Source organism: Petaurus breviceps, unplaced genomic scaffold (genome assembly GCF_028583685.1).
Source record: "Petaurus breviceps papuanus isolate PSGF00001 unplaced genomic scaffold, PetGlider_PUasm1.0 140, whole genome shotgun sequence".
Lineage (NCBI taxonomy): Eukaryota > Metazoa > Chordata > Mammalia > Diprotodontia > Petauridae > Petaurus > Petaurus breviceps.
The window spans coordinates 15,131,815-15,148,114 of NW_027185698.1; the positions used below are offsets into that span (position 1 = coordinate 15,131,815).

Genomic DNA, 16,300 nt, shown 5'->3' on the forward strand with positions numbered 1-16,300 from the left:
GTGCATTAAGAAAATCACTGAGGTAATAAGCAATGCAAAGGATAGCTTGGAATCAGAATAGACAAGAAGGAAAATAACCAGTGAGGAAGGCATTACAAGAGACTCAGCAAGGAGTGCTGACAACCTGAAGGACTGGTTGCATAAGTGGAAAAGAGATGCCAGATGTAAAAAGGGTTTGGGGAATAGAAAAGATAGAATCCAACAACTTGCCTAGTGGTATGAAGAACTAACTCTAAGATTACAAACCTTCTCTCCTATTTTCTCTGGTAGATTATATCCTAAATAATCCCTTTTGTTTCTTGAACCTCCCAACCTCTATGTACTAGCATCTTCCTTACTACCTTCAAAAATGCCCCAAGTTTGCCCATCCTTAAAAAAAAAAATCACTAATTCCTATGATCTCCTCATGCTGTTGTTCTCTATCTCTCTTCACCCTCTGTTATACTCCATTTTTAAAAAACTGTCTACACTAGCACTTCCATTTCTTCTCATTCCATCAACCTTTTTCAGTCTAGCTTCTGACTTTGTCTAAATGAAACTGCTCCCTCCAAAGTTACCAGAGATCTTTTGATTGTCAAATGATATCACCTTTTCTCAGTCCTCATCTTTCTCTACCTATCTAATGTACCTGATACTGCTGACAATCATCTCCTGGATACTTTCTCCTCTGGTATTCATGGCACTTAGTCCTGTTTGATGGCTGACTCATCATCCATATCACAACTCCTAACAATAGTTACTCCCCGTGGTTCTGTCCCAGACCCTTTTCAATCCTCCCTCTCTCGGTAACCTCATCAATGCCCATGAATTTAACGATCATCTCTATAAATACATGTGTGTATATATACATAAAAATATGGGATTCAAAGCCAAGTCTACAAGTGTCAATAAAGATCAAGTCATTAAATTTGCCTTAAGGAAAAAGTGAAACTAGTGAAACTTGCCACTAGTGTAAACAACAAACTGTGCCTCAAATCTAAAAGTCACCTTCAAAATATAAATTATTTCAATGATATCATACATTATTTAGTATTCAATCCTCCACTCAAATCTTGCACCAATGCCTCTATACAACCTGAAAGTGACCTGTGAGTTCTCAAAGGCTCAAATATACAGTGAAACTACAGAAAAATGGCTCCAAAGGGGAAAAGAATGACATCTACCACAGACAGACCCTAAGTGTCATCAAGGGCAGTTCAGTGCCTACTCCAAAGACCATTTCTGTCTCAGTAGGTTTTCTTAACCTCTTGGTGGTCCCATAAGGCTTCCTTTCAAAATGTTCTCTCAACTCTAGATAAACCCCCACCTCCATAACAATCACCCAGGCAGTTTTCTGGAATAACCTATGCCAAGAGCCTGACCCCTTTACCCTGATTAAAGAGCAATGAAATCCAACCTTTTTTGATCACATCATTATCAGGAAAATAAAAATTACAAGCACAAACACCCAATATATGTATATTTATAAATCATATACAAGTACTACTGTATTGATATACTATACATCAAATTAAAAAATTAATCTTAAAGGATAATTACAATAAATAATATTTTGATACAAAATCCTTCTACTTTCATTATTGATATTTAAATTGTTAAAAAGAGCATTTAATAATAATTTCAGTAACTACAATATGAATATATATATATTTTTTTTTATCTTGGTTTAACATTCTGGGACACAAGGATTCAAAAGTCTTCTTTATTCTATTTATTCCCATACAGTTAGATCTGCCATAACACTTGTTTTGAAATAACTAATTTGTTATTAGGAAACATTCTGATACCCAATTTTCTGTGGCTTCAATGCCCAACTCAGCGCTAGTTCCTCCATGAAGCCTTAAGAGCTGTTTATTTAGATGTGTCTTTGTCTTTATTCTAACTTGTATTACAGTTATACACATCCTTTACCTCCCCTAATATACTATAAGAAAGAGATTTTGCAAAACTAGATTACAACATCTGCTCTATAGAGAATATATAATTGAATAAGGCATCTGATAAATGGATGGAAAACTAAAAAGATTATATTTACATTTTACTGTAGCATAATTCTTTGGCTAGCAAAAATGCAGGATTGGGGAATTGTTTTGGTTGTCAAATCTTTTAAAGGACAGGATAGTGGTTGCTTTTTATTAACAGCTTCACAAATTACAATATAACAAAATCAGTCTTCTCTGTTCATAGCTATTAATTTTATCAAATTTTAAAGGCCATTTGCTTCTATTGCAGAATATTTCAATATTCTAAATGACTAAATCTAAAGGACTGATAACCTGCTTTCCCTTGCCTTTTTCCCAAGGTTTTGATGGAGAGGAAAAAAAGACTTTTTCCCAAGTACAATTAATGTCAGTTTGACGTGAAGAATAAATGCTTGTTTACATTTCCTTACAAACCTCAAAGAGTTCAAATTTTAAGATAATATTTTCTAATACAAAAAATAGAGTATGACAATATTTTATAAAATGTTCTGAAGTCTGACAAAACTAGTCTGTAAATTCAGACGTAGTTGTTTATTCATAATTACAAATTAATGGTTTGTGAACACTATGAAAGCAAGATATTTTCATTCTTTTTCCATAAGGAGATTACAGAATTTTTAATTATACTAAAAACTCTATTTGCTTCTCAAAACTTGATAAACTTAGAAGCAATCCCTCGTCAACTAAATATTGAGACTTAAATAAGCAGCTGATATTCAGTCTCTGGTGAAGCTCAACACTGACTGGCTAATTTCTATATTACTTCTAAAGATCATACATGTCCTCCAAAATAAAGAGGATTTGCTTATTAATCAGACATAAAGAAGTATTACTGACACATTTCAAGTGCCAATAACTGCAGGTAATGGTACTAATTTAATAATAATGCTATAAAAATTATTTCAAAATATTATCCATTATTCTCTGACTAATGTTGAAACTGTCTAGTTCACTTTTACATTACCTGAAGTTTAACCTTCACATATACACATATATAAAACAGGCACACCCAAAACATTGTTCAGAAAGGTATTAATCTACTTGGGCTTCCCTGAGTGTCAATACTTCAATACATTTGTCAATTATGTCAGTAATAAATGTGCTTGAATTCAATTTTTAAAAAATTTATTAAGGGGGGGCAGCTAGGTGGCACAGTGAATAGAGCATCGACCCTGGAGTCAGGAAGACCTGAGTTCAAATACGGCCTCAGACATTTAATACAAAAATTAGCCATGTGACCTTGGGCAAGTCACTTAACCCTAACTGCCCTACCCCCCCCCTCCAAAAAAGCAAAAAAAAATTTAAAAAAAGTTTATTAAGGGACTACTTTTGTGGAAGGTACCATACTAAGAAAACACAAACACACAAATACAAAAACAAAGCATTTGCAGTCCTCAAAGAGCTTATCTTCAACTGGGAAGAGACTACATGAATAGATAAGCATATACAGTAGGGAGTGAAGGATACAAAAGACAGGGCACATCTAATACTTCTAGCACTAACTGAGAAAGAATATTAATACAGAGATGGGGTCAAGGAGTGAGACTAGAATGGGAGGAGGGAAGGAAAGGAAGAATGAATTAAGGAAGGCTTCATGGAGATGGTGGCCCCTGAGCTGAATCTTATAGAAAGGGAAGAATTTTGAAATTAAAGATGGGAAATTCTAGAAATGGGAAATGACACAGAAGTGAGAGAAGTGATGTTAAATTCATGAACCAACAGTTTGAATGGAACAGAGTTTGTGAAGGTCAGTACTGAAAAATGACATCTGAGGTAAATTACAGACAAACTGTGGAGAGTCATAAAAAGAAGTATGTTTTATATTCTATAAGCAACAGAAAATCACACAAGGTTTGAGCAGTAGAGAAACAAGTAACCGACTTAGGAAGGCTATTTTAGATTTTTTTTTTCCTTTTCTGGGGGGGGGGGGAGTTCATTTAACTTCACTCTGAAGTATACTCAATCACATATCAGTTTCTTGGTACACTGCAGAGTATTTGTCTAACTATTTCTCAAAATGAAGCAAAAAACAAAATTTTTTACTCCAAAGTCTATTGCTTTGCACTTTGGAATTCACAAAAGGGAACCAGCTCCATCAGCCTTAGCACGGCAATACTGAGAAAAAAATCTCAAAGAATCTATTTTTTTCCTACTACTCTGAACAAATCTTAAGATTAAAGTCCCAAGGTGCTAAAAGTGTTCTGGAATAGAGCAAAAGGCTCTATTCTAGTGCAATTTTTTAGCTTACTAGGGTTTTCTCACCTATGATATAAAGGGAAAGGAGGTAGAACAGATATTTGCCAAACGAAAAAGGTTAAGAAAAAGGCTAGCCAAAATGAAGCATGAAAAAGTAATAATAAGAGCTCCTCTGAGAGTTGAGAAGTTAGAAGAATTGGCTCTAAAAGAAATTGTATTTGTTAGAATATTAAATTATTTAGCTATTTAGTTGATTTAGATTAATTAATAAGAATATAGAAAGCACAGAGAAGGTATAGGAAGAGGAGTGTTAGAAGAAGGAGCCAAGAGGGGCTCTCTTAGCTAGATTGTCCTATTCCCCCAATAACATAAAAAAGGTCCTCCTACACAGAATATCTATTTGTAAATACTGTAAATACTCTTAAAATTTGTACAATTACAGAATATTCCTTAATTTAAAATCATTTCAGTAAATTACATTCAGTGAATGCACAAAGTAATAACAATGTAACTACTTTAATAGGCAAGTTTAGTAATGCAAGTATACCATCAAGCACAATTCATTAAACTCCTACCAGGTACCCTGCTATGCAACTGAACACCTTTTCTGCAACTTTCAGTCTAAGGGAATTAGAACCCTGGGGGGTTAAGAGACTCACCCAGTTATCTACTTTCTACCTAATACCAAACTCTCAGTTTTCTCACCTGAAAATGAGGAAAATACTTACACTACTTACCTCACAAGGTTTGTATGGAAAAAAAAAAAAAACAGTATGCTATGTAAAAGTAAGCCTATATACAAATGTGTGCTATTATTACTAATAACATTTGTTCCACCACAAATAATTAACTGATTGGTATTCTAAATAAAACTTATAAATTCTGGCAGACCAATTCCCCGTACCTGGAATTCATTTCCCATCCTATAGGTCTCAGCTCCTCATATAAAAAAAAGGATGGGGTTGGATGAAATGCCCTCTAACTTCCCTTCTGATTTTAAATCTATGATCGTCATCTCCAACAACATTCTTTTCCTTCAAGACAGCCTGATACCACTTCCTTAAGAAGCCATATGAAGCCATTCTCCTCAAAGTGTTCCCTTCTTCTTTTGCTAGGTTTTATCCAGTGCTCTCCTTTGCCCCTTATTCACACTCTGCTTTATATTACCATGCTACATGCCCCCTTGGTAAATTATAAGCTTCTTGAAGTCAGATTCTATTATTTTTTAACATTCCATTCCTTAATAAGGACTTCCTGTTGTTGAATTTAAATAAACACACAATGCCATTTCAATGACAAATTCTAAATCAATAAAATGTCACAAAATTAGAGAGAATCTAAGCAAGTATTCAGGTAGCAGATTTAAACAATTTAGCTATTCTCAAGTCTATAACATATTCAGATCATATTTAATATATGTTCCTTAGGTAAGAATGGCCACCTAAGAACTGGTAGACTACAGGAAACCCCCTTACTACACAGCTGCCAACCTTGGGATTTCCCTTCCCTCCTCTCACAACCAGATGTTCTCTCTAATCACATCCCACTCTCCCAATGACATACCCAGTCTGATGTTCTCTTCAGGCAGACTATGCAGTAACAGGCCTAGGAAGAGGGAAAGAGAACAAGTTGAGAAGGGCAAAATGTGCTCCAGTCTCATCATCCCTTCTCTGCCAGTTCCTTTCCTAAGTCCCAACTTTACAAATGAGAAACAAAGTTCAGAAAGGTAAGTGAATTGCCCAAGGTCACAGTATTAGTAAATGGCACAGCCAGAAGTTGAATCTAGGTCATCTGACCCCTGGCCTTTTGAGTACAACAGCTATGTAACCTAACTTGACCTCAGTCCCCTCATCTGTAAAATGGATTCAATGGACCTCCTCTGAGACACCTTTAAGCTCACCTATGATCCTATGATTATCTAGCATTTGTTTTTGATTTGGCTTTTGTAAACCTTTAAATTACTGATATAATTAAAAAGGAAAAGGATTTTCCCCTCAAACACACACAAAGCAAACAGAAACCTTTATATTCAATTTCCTCTTGGCTTCTACTCGTCAAAAAAAAAACATAGATATGCTCAAAAAAGGTCATTTTGCTGGAAGACACAGTAGTGTTCTAAAGCAGGCTAAAGAAAGAGAAAATTCAGAAAGATATAATAGGTGGCTACAGTGGAAATCTATCAGGCAACCCCTGAGGCACAAGGAAAGGAAGTAAGCAATTTGTCCCAAACTAGAAAAGATTACTGAAAATAAACCTACAAATGGCCTAACTACCCCATAGTTCAGACTCCTTGGGAACCTCATTTCTATCCCTAACCTCTAATACACAACCAATTCTTCATGGCAAAGCCTCAAGAACCATCAATAATGGAAAAGCTAAAACAGTCTCAATCCTACTGAGAGGAAGCATGGAACAAACCTTGGGTCCAGTCCTAGTTAGGACACTATTTAGCTGATATGAACAAGGGAAAATCAATTAAACTCCTTGAGCCTCAGTTTGTACAGACTGGATTACAGGATCTCTAAATGACTCTATGAACAAGAGTAGGTAAGGAATAAAGAGCTGGGAAATAGATTCCTACTACCCCAAACTGAAACTTGGAATATATATTTCCCATATCAACATCATTATGTGTGGCAGTTACATTCTATGTTACAAGTAATACAGTATATACTTCAACATGATGAAGTTTTGCAGAATGGTCTTGAGAACCTAATCAACATTTACAACACTGTTTCTTTAAGAAAATTAATTCTCAACTGCAAATCACTCAAAACAATAAAGGCCTGTCTGAAGGTTTAAAAATCATTCAACAACACTGTGTATAATTATACTTGCTACGGACTTAAAAATACAATTTTAATCTAGGTTCTGTTCTTTTAATACGTTTTTATGGAATATTCCTTCTTTGACAAATTATTTCAATTCCAGAATAATTAATCATTCTTAAATCTGATTTAAAAACTAAACCCTTAGTCCAAATAAAATCTAAACCATGTTTTAAAATTTCCCGTTTAGAAGGCAGTGTCAAAAGGGTAAGCTAATTAATCCATAAAATGGCCTTATGAAATTGGATTTGAAAACACAAGAATCTAAGAAAAACTTTTTTAAATCATATGAACTTTGAACTGATGTCAAGAAATGAAATAGTGTGAAAACCTCAGAATGAGCAGATTGAGCAGTTTATTATCCAACCCACCAATTCCCTAACTATGCTGCCTGCTAAATTGCTTTCAATTTTACTCATAAAGATATACAATATTGGCCAATCTTTATTACTTGGATTAGGGTTAAAAAACAAAAAAAGTACAAATATAAGTATGTTACCTTCCACACACCTCATCTTACACTGTGAGCCACTTCCCCGGAGTCCTACGACACACACAAAATTTATACCCTTGATCATTCTATAGCAAGGAAGTGTTTCTCAAACCATTAGCCTAAAGGCCTCTTTTACACTCTTCAAAATCACTGAGAACTCCTTTCTATTCTTAATTTGAGAACCCTAAAGAGCTTTTGTTTATATAAATAGTTGTACCCATCAATATTTACTTGTATTTAAAATTAAAACTGATTTTTAAAATATTGATTAATTCATTGAAAACAATAAACCCATTAGATAACATAAATTAAGTTTTATGAAAAATAACTATATTTTCCAAAAGAAAAAAACATTTAGTAAGAACAATAGGGCTGTTTTACATATTTTTACAATTCTCTTTAATGTCTAGCTTAATAGAAAACAGCTGAATTCTCATATCTGCTTCTGTATTCAACCTGCTTCCATGTTATTTGATTTAAATATATGAAGAGACTCCAATCTCAAATAGATAATGTAGTTAGAAAAAAGAAGTATTTTAAAAGGCATGTAATGTCTTAACATTATTATGAAATAGTTTTGACCTAGAGGACCCCCTGAAAGTAACTCAGGGAACACCCAGGGCATCAGACCATACTTTGAGAACTGCTGTGCAAATGCAAAACAGGAAATTCAGAAAATCAAAATCCAATGGGATAACTCACCAGTTCATTCTAATTGATGTACTACATTCTCTGTATGAAAGCATTAGTTTATTGAAGATTACACCCAAATAATTGATTTTCTAATATTAATAAATGTTTTAAAATATATCAAATACCTTAATTAAAATACTCAAATGAATCAAACTTCATTGAAAGAAAATGTCTGAATTCAAATGTTTTGAATGCAAAGAAAATCTAAGAATTTTCCAAAGATGAGAACTGAACATGACAATCTGAAAAGGCAACAGTGAAGACCAGGAAATGATTTTGGTTGTCTATTTTAATAGAAACAGGAAGAATACTCATTACTAATAGAGATCTTTAATCAGGAATAAGAGAGTGCACAATCATTGCCTTAAAATGCTCTAGGGTACTCAAATTTCAAAATTAACATTTCTGTCATGTTCTCTACTTACTAATTTCTGTAACCCCCAAACATTTCAGCACAGTCTGTAATATAAAATGTTTAAGTTCAATCATTCTACTTCCTGTAGGTTACATACAAAGGGAATAATGTTTAGGGTTTGACATGACATTTCACAAATAAATACCACTACGGAGCATAATACAGAACTATTAATAGAAAGAGAATCTGATTTATATAAGAAAGGTACTTTTGAAATCATTTAGTCTAACTTCATGCTCAATACTTCAAATTGATAAATTGTTCATCTAGATTCCAAGGCTATCAGAAATAAGAGGCATGAAATTTGAAGGAATAATCAACTAAATAACTTGTGTACTATTGTATTCTGTTTTCTTTCAAACTTTAAATACGAAATTTTAACTTGCTAACACCACCAATATTAAATAAAGGGGAGGAGTTAGAAACAAAATACAAACTCACTATCATGCCTAAGCATGTAACATAAAAGTTAGCATGAACAATTAAGTACAGACCTATTTGTGCAAATAAGCAATCTTTTGTTCTACAGATGTCAACCATTCCTTCTTTGGATACCAGAAATATCTGGAAAGGAACTAAAGTCTCAAAAGGATTATTAAAATAGAACTCCTATCAGATTAGATGCATCTTTGTATGACCTGTGCAACACCAGTTTTCTCAAACATTTGCTCAACTGTCATTCAAAAATATTTTGATAAAAGATGAGCCAATTATTTAAAAGAACTTTTCACTTCAAGTTCCTTTCTACAACTATACTTCTAATATCTACACCTCAAACATTAGTTTCTTCTTCCATTCACCTACATGCCTCACAATTACAATTCTTCTATAATTGCTTCATCAATAACACATTAGCTTCTTATAAAATTTTTTTCTTCAAGTTTCCAGCTAGAAGAGTCAACAAACATTAAATCAACCCATGCAGAGTAACACTGAAAGTAAATAAACCACCAACACTGAATTCTGGAGTTACCAAATCATCCAATCTTTTTTTTTTAAAGTATGTTCCCGTTTTTAAAAAAAAAGGCATAATGTAACTTCTATTCATCCATTGCATTCCCTACTAAAACCTGAGAGTGAGCTTAGTTTTCTAGCCAAACAGGTCTTCCTTTTCTCATTGTACAATAACCATCCTTTGAGTGAAACTACTGGCTCTGCTTCTCACTGAAGCAAGTGGCTCCCAAAATCAATTCTCTGAGCATCCCTATTGGTAACTAACTTCTGGACTCCTGTTAGAATGTCACTTCAGCTAGACCAATAAAGGGTGTTCTTGCTATACTGATGCCATTTTACTTTATCGTACTACTTTTTCTTTCAACTAATGAGTCTGGAGAAGTTACTTCCCATATAAACACCAAACTCATTTGTATAAATAGATAAATAAACACCAATTTCTACAATTAGTTACCGAAAGAAATCGGCACAATGATGCTCAAAGTACAAAACGTTAAAAATAAATGACAACCAAAGGCCTAAAGAAAATACAAAATCTTACTTATCTTAGCAAACCTTAGGTCCTGAAATCTTTCAATAACTAAGAACATTTCTCATCTTCCTTGTGTTAAGAAATGCTACTGCTAGCTCCACAATCACGGTTCTCATAAAATGCAAGCCAGTCCAGAGTGCCAGGTACGTGATAAATTAGGGTAAATATCTTGGTACTTGCCTGGAGTCTTCAAGACTATCTTTCTCTCGATGGTGCTGCTCACTCCCAAAATAATTATGGCCCCCTACAGAAAGTCAAAGGTTTTCCGGAGCAAATATTAAACCATTACTACGTATTTCAAGCCTCTTCAGCAGACTCCCCAGAGACATTTTGCTTAGTATGGACTTGAAAGGGTGCGAGTCATTGCCAGGGAAGCCTTCGCAAAGGCAGCACCGGGGGCAGCCTCAATACCGCAATGCTGCTGCTGCTGCTGCTGCTGCTGCTGTTGTTGCTGACTTTCGAAAACCTTACCCCTAAGAAACAATTCACCCCAGTCCCCCGCAGCCCTGGTTGACTGCAACGAGGAAGAGCTCACCCGAGAACTTTGGAGAGGCAGAGAAACAGGAAGAGGAGCTCACCCCAAGTCGGGGTTTAGTGCAGAGTTGTGAATACGGGGCGGGGGGGGGGGCACTCCCGAGAGTTTGCAAAGGCTCCCGACGCCTTCACCTGCTCTGCTGGCCGTCCGCAGCTCTGCCGGCCTTCCCCTCTCCCCCGCACCGACCCCCGATCTCGGGGGTGGTGGGTTCTCGCCCTTGCCCGCAACCCCCGGCCCGTGACGCTCCCGCACCGCCACCCCCGCCTCACCTGTCACCAGAGCAGGGCTCTCCCCCGTGGAGGCGGCAGCGGCTGCGGCGGCAGCTCCAGCCAACGACGTCCTCCTTCCTCGAAGGCTCCCGGGCACCAGCTCGCATCCGTCCGCCGCTCCGGCCGCCAGCAAGCCCAGCACCAGCAGCGCCGTCCAGCCCCGGGCCGGACCCCCGGGGCACAGGGGATGGAGGCGAGGCGGCTGGGAGGCGGCCGCGGGCCACGGCGGCGGCGGCTCCTGGGGCCGCCCCCGCCGCCTCGGGCTCTCGCCCGCAGATAGCCTGGTCCCTCGGGCATCGGCGGCCTCGGGAGCTCGGGTCCGGGCCCAGCTCATTGGTTCCGGTAATTTTTTTTAAACGGAGAGGGGGTGGAGGCGAGAGGGGGGAGAGCGAGCGAAGTGCCTTCAGGCCGCGCACGACACTCGGCGCGGCCGCCGCGTCGGAACCTGGGGCCGCTGCTCAGGCGCCTCCAACCACCCGGCAACAGCGCCAACGCCGGCGCCGCCGCCGCCGCCGCCGCCGCCGCGCATCCCCCCGCCCCCTCCGGCCTCGAGCTTGTAGTACCACGCTCGAGCTGGCCGCCTCGGAAACCTGCTCCCTGCTCCCCCCCTCCCCCCGACTCCCTCCCCTCACTCACTGGGGCACCAATTCGCGCCGCGCCCCACCTCCTCCTGCCTCCCTCCTCTCCCAGAGCGCAGGCGCGGGCTTGCCGGCGCATGCTTGATGAGGCTGCCTCACAGTACACCCCTCCCCCTCCCTCCTCCCAGAGGCGTGGCCGAAGGAAGGGGTGGGGTGAGATGCAGAAAGTGGTGCTGTTTGAAGAGATCTTTCCCTTTGGGGTTTAGCCACGCACAAAAGTGGGGCGGGGACGTTAGGGGGAAGGAAGGAAGAAAGACCTCCCCCACCCCACTAACTCCAGCAGACTTTGGGGCTTGAAGGATTGAATTAAGGGAAAAGCGGCTGCTAGTGAAAGTCAGTTGAAGAAATAGAAACAAGAAAATTTGAAATTGGCAGGCAAACTTTGCAGCCAGTAGAGCTTTTGATTGAGTTTGGGTTTCTCGAGTGCATTTATCAAACTTTACACATTTCTTTCACCAGAGTTTATATAGTTTAGTGGCAGGCTGGAGACCTGGGGAAGTAGGGAGTGCGGGGGCGGAGGGAGGGGATTTTGATTTTTAGCCTCCCGAAGGCACAGGTGTGGTCCACAAACTCCGGAGATTTGGTTTTGTTCAGCGTTTTAATGTTTTGGGGGTGTGGGAAAGGGGAGAATGGAGGTGGAGTTTTTGTTTTAAGAAGAATTGGATCATCTTCGTCCAGAACTGTTGACTGGCACATTTTTTCAAGAACTGCTCACATTAATGTAAAGTTATGCTGAAGTCAGAAATAATTAAAAATCCTGTACACTCACATTAGCTTTTCCAAGGGCACTCATAGCAGATAGGAAAACATAAAAAGGGGAATTCTAAGTAACACGAGGGTTGTCTTTTTTTTTTTCTTCCGAAAAACTTACCCAAGCACCCACAGAAGCATCTAGAGGATTTCTTAGCTGTAGGCAGGCAGACAAGTCAGATGGACAATGAGAAGCATTCATTCCTGGAGAAGCAAATCTACAACTACAGAGAACAGTGGAGGATTTCTTTGCCGACAATCAATCTGTCAACAAATGTTTATTGACAGACTTCTTGAGGACATGGTGGATAGGTGACAATTCTTTGTAGGGCAACTGGGAGGTTAGATTTCCGCTGCTGGAAACCCACCCAGTCAAATATTTGTTGAGTCCCTGGCATTTGCAAATCGTTACGCCTCTGTCCAGAGGGAGCATAGAAGTTGGAAGGAAATAGTGGACTAAGTTCCTATTCTCCAAAAGGTCATAATTTGGGGGGAAGTTTGACAAAATTAAGGCTCATAAAAACTTAAATCAACAACTATTTATTCTGTGCCTCAAAAATTTACAATCCTATTAAGGAGATAAGATTTATGCCCACTAAACAATTAGAACATCCCACAAGATAATTACATAATCAAGGGCAAAATTGTGTGGTACAGAATAAACGCTAAAGCATTTAATAATATATTAAGCAAGAAACTAATAGTGGCAACATAAAGCTACAGATAAGTATCATAGGATCATAAATTTATAGAGCTAGAAGGAAACCTAGAGGTCATCTAGTTACTGTCGTTGTTTTACCAGTGAATTGAAGCCCAAAGGAGTCCCACAGCACAGGTAAGTGGCCAAACTGAATTTGAACTAAGGTCCTTTAACTCCAAATTTAGCAGTTTCCATGAAACTCTGAGTGAGAATGGAGGTTTTGTATAATGGAGTACACTGTGAGGTTTTGTTTTGTTTATTCCTTTGGGTTTTATTTGTATAATCTGCAGAGGCCAGACAGTCTTAATATGCAGGGCATTTGAAGGCTGCCGAGAAAAAAGGCAGTTTCAAACTCAGTAGGGGTTGGTGGCAGTAGCTGAGAAAGTAGAGGCATGCTGTCTCCTTCAGCAAATTGAGCACATATTTATGCTTCTTTTGCCTTTTGCCTCTATTTCTATCAATAAAGGTGTTGATAATGAAGTGTGTTTCTGAAATGAATCTTCTTCATTAACAGAGTAGAATGCCTGAAGAGGCAAAAGAAGGAAGGGAAAATTCCACTTCTTTAAGACACACCTACTGCTAGCATCAGATTTCTCTGGATCCCTACTTACTGATACTTTCAAAGCCAATATGTGAAACCTCTGCACCAGATGGACTAGTATCCTCACTCCCTGAAAAAAATCACTCAGTTAAGAAGTATCTGTTAAGGGCCTAGGAGAGTCAAATTATTCTATGAGCTGAATCAACATTCTGTGCACTACTTCCATGCTACCTCTATTTATCTCTCAACTTCTATTCTATAGGAACTGAACAATCAATTAGAATTGAGGCCCTTAAGTGGATTGGTAGGTAGAGTCACCCCCATCCCCAAAGAGGAGAAGTCAAATCCATCTTCATGCACTTATTAGCTGTGTGACCGTGGACAGTCACTTAATCTCTTTGCCTTAATTTCCTCAACTGTAAAATGGGAATCATGATAGCACCTAACTCACAGGGTTGTGAGGATGAAATGAGGCACAGTGCTGGGCACATAGTTGATGCTATATAAATGCTTATTCCTCCCCTTCCTTTCCCATATGTTGTCTTTCAAAAAACTTAAGAGGCTGTATAAAATGTTAACTCATTGTTAGGTCCCAATACCACAGTGCTCCCTCCTCTCTATTTTTCAAGTTTAATCAGGGCCAACTCAATTCCCACTTATCTTATAAAGTCAACATGCAAAATCACAGCATTTAGGGGTGAGGGGCGGCTAGGTGATGAAGTGAATAGAGCACCGGCCCTGGAGTCGGGAGGACCTGAGTTCAAATGCGACCTCAGACACAACACAAAACTAGCCGTGTGACTATGGTCAAGTCACTTAACCCCAACTGCCGTAACTTCCCCTCTCCAAAAAGCAAAAAAAAAAAAAAAAATCACGGCATTTGGAAGCTGGAAAGTACCTTGGTGAAACCCCAACTACCGCAGCCCACATTTCAGTCGCTTTTAATGAATTCCTATTAGACTGAATTCGTGCACCACGGCCAATTAATCTTTTAATTACATACTGTTTAGTTATATTATTCTTTAATGGTTACGCTTGCGCCTGGTTTGTTTTTTTCCTTCTCGGTCTACAATGCAAATTGCCTTGAGGGGAGGCATCCTGTATGTATCAGGATTCTTTTGAGTCAACCGAGGGGGTCAGGGCACAGCATTTCAGGGACACTATTAGCTCCCCGGGGTGGTCCTGGCAGATGTGGATAGAAATACCACAAAGCCAGCAGCGGTCTGGTCATCCGACTCTCCGCCTCTCGACCATGCTCCCCAAGGGGTCCGCTCTCCACGGGGTCCGCTCTCTAAGAGACCGGCCCAGACCCCTACCCGCAATCCATCAGAACCGCGGCAGAGGAAGCAGCTGCCCGTCAGCCCCTCCTTGTCACTGCACCAAGCCCGCCCTCGCCCAACTTCAAAGCTCTTCCGCATCTTCCTCCTTTCTTCCTTTCCCCACCCACGTTAACTCCAGCTCCCAAGAAATCGCTTCGGAACCTACAGCTTTCCTACAGCTTTCCTACAGCTTTGCAGAGGTTTCGTGGAACTAACAGCGCTTGCGCGAACAGTCGCGATGACGCATGCTCAGTAGAGTCGATACTGGTGGAGGGTGGTGAGAGGAGTCCGGCAGCCCTCCTTTCTTCGGAGTGCCTGCCCGCAGTCGCTTCCACTTCCGGGTCCCTAGCAGCCGCAGCTCTCTGGAGCGTGTTAGTGCGCTCCCGGCCGCGAAGTGACGTCACGTCTCAGTTGGCGGGCGATGGCCTGTAGAGTCGGAGGCGGGGAATGAGAATGGGGATAGGGGATTTGGGAGGATGCGGGCGGGGAATATAAGCCAAGAAGTCTGCGCTCCTCCGCCCTCCCCGCACGCGAGCGTGGGCGCGGTCCTCTCTTCTTAACCCTTAGTGACAGCTTTCCCAAAGCCTCCTCCCCCACCTGCCTGGTGACCAAGCGCATCCGATAATGCCGCCCACTTCCCCCGGCCTTCTTCTAAGCACCTGCGGGGTGCAGCTCGCCGACCCCAAGATGAACAAGACAAAGCAACGGGCCTTGACCTTATTCGGGTCCCAGCTCTTGGGGACTTGTAGGACTAGAGGTGGGAGAAGTATCACTAAACTTCTCTGGACCTCAGTTTCCTCAGCTGTAAAATAAAGGAGTTGGTGTAAGGGTTCTATCATCCCAGATCTTAATCTTATCAAACTATGAGGGCGATAAGACGGGAGGTGCACGAATGAATCAAGTATTTATGTGAAAACAGTCGTGTCCTTGAGCAGCTTACTTACTATCTAGCTGCGGAAGACGGCATTTACGATATATAGACAGACAGACAGAGGGAGGGGATCGGTGAGTCCATGGGGGGCTGGGGGGAACAGCCAGTACAAAGGCGCTTAGACAGAAAATAACAGCGGTGCCAGATACCTGTTACTCATAGGTAAGAGGTTAAGCTTTAGAGATCCCAGGAAGAAAAATCAATCCAACATTCATTAAGCTTCTATTATAAGGCCAGAAACTGTGCTAAGTGCTAGAGATATAAAGCCAGAAATGAGAGAATCCATGCCCTCAGGAAGCTTACATTCTACTAGGGGGAAAGAACATACAAGTAAATATTGTTTTAAAACCAAATGAATAAACTATGAGGAAGGAGTTATGTTGCATTAACAAACGTGGGAATCAAAGAAAGGTCTCTTGAAGGTAGCAGCACTTAAGCTGAGCCTTGAAGGGAGCTAGGAGCTCTAAGAGTTGGAAGTGATCGTCTGTGTCAGGGTTTCTTAATCTTTTTTGTGTCTTCAACCA

At 39.9% G+C, this 16,300-nt stretch overlaps 1 protein-coding gene across 3 annotated transcripts in view; it reads right to left on the reverse strand.

The window, feature by feature from the left end:
* STIM2 (stromal interaction molecule 2) overlaps positions 1-11,553 on the reverse strand; it is a 179,684-nt gene extending 168,131 nt beyond the window's left edge. Inside the window, exons 1-2 of one of the 3 annotated variants that reach the window (XM_069068821.1) lie at positions 10,898-11,389; positions 5,742-5,783 (exon numbers count right to left, since the gene is read on the reverse strand). In XM_069068821.1, the coding sequence (XP_068924922.1) occupies positions 5,742-5,783; positions 10,898-11,231 (376 nt within the window). In that variant the 5' untranslated portion in view covers positions 11,232-11,389. Of the gene's footprint in view, positions 1-5,741; positions 5,784-10,897; positions 11,390-11,533 lie in introns of those variants that run through there. The other 2 variants (XM_069068827.1, XM_069068823.1) reach the window with 2 other exon arrangements.
* Positions 11,554-16,300: the final 4,747 nt, after the last annotated feature.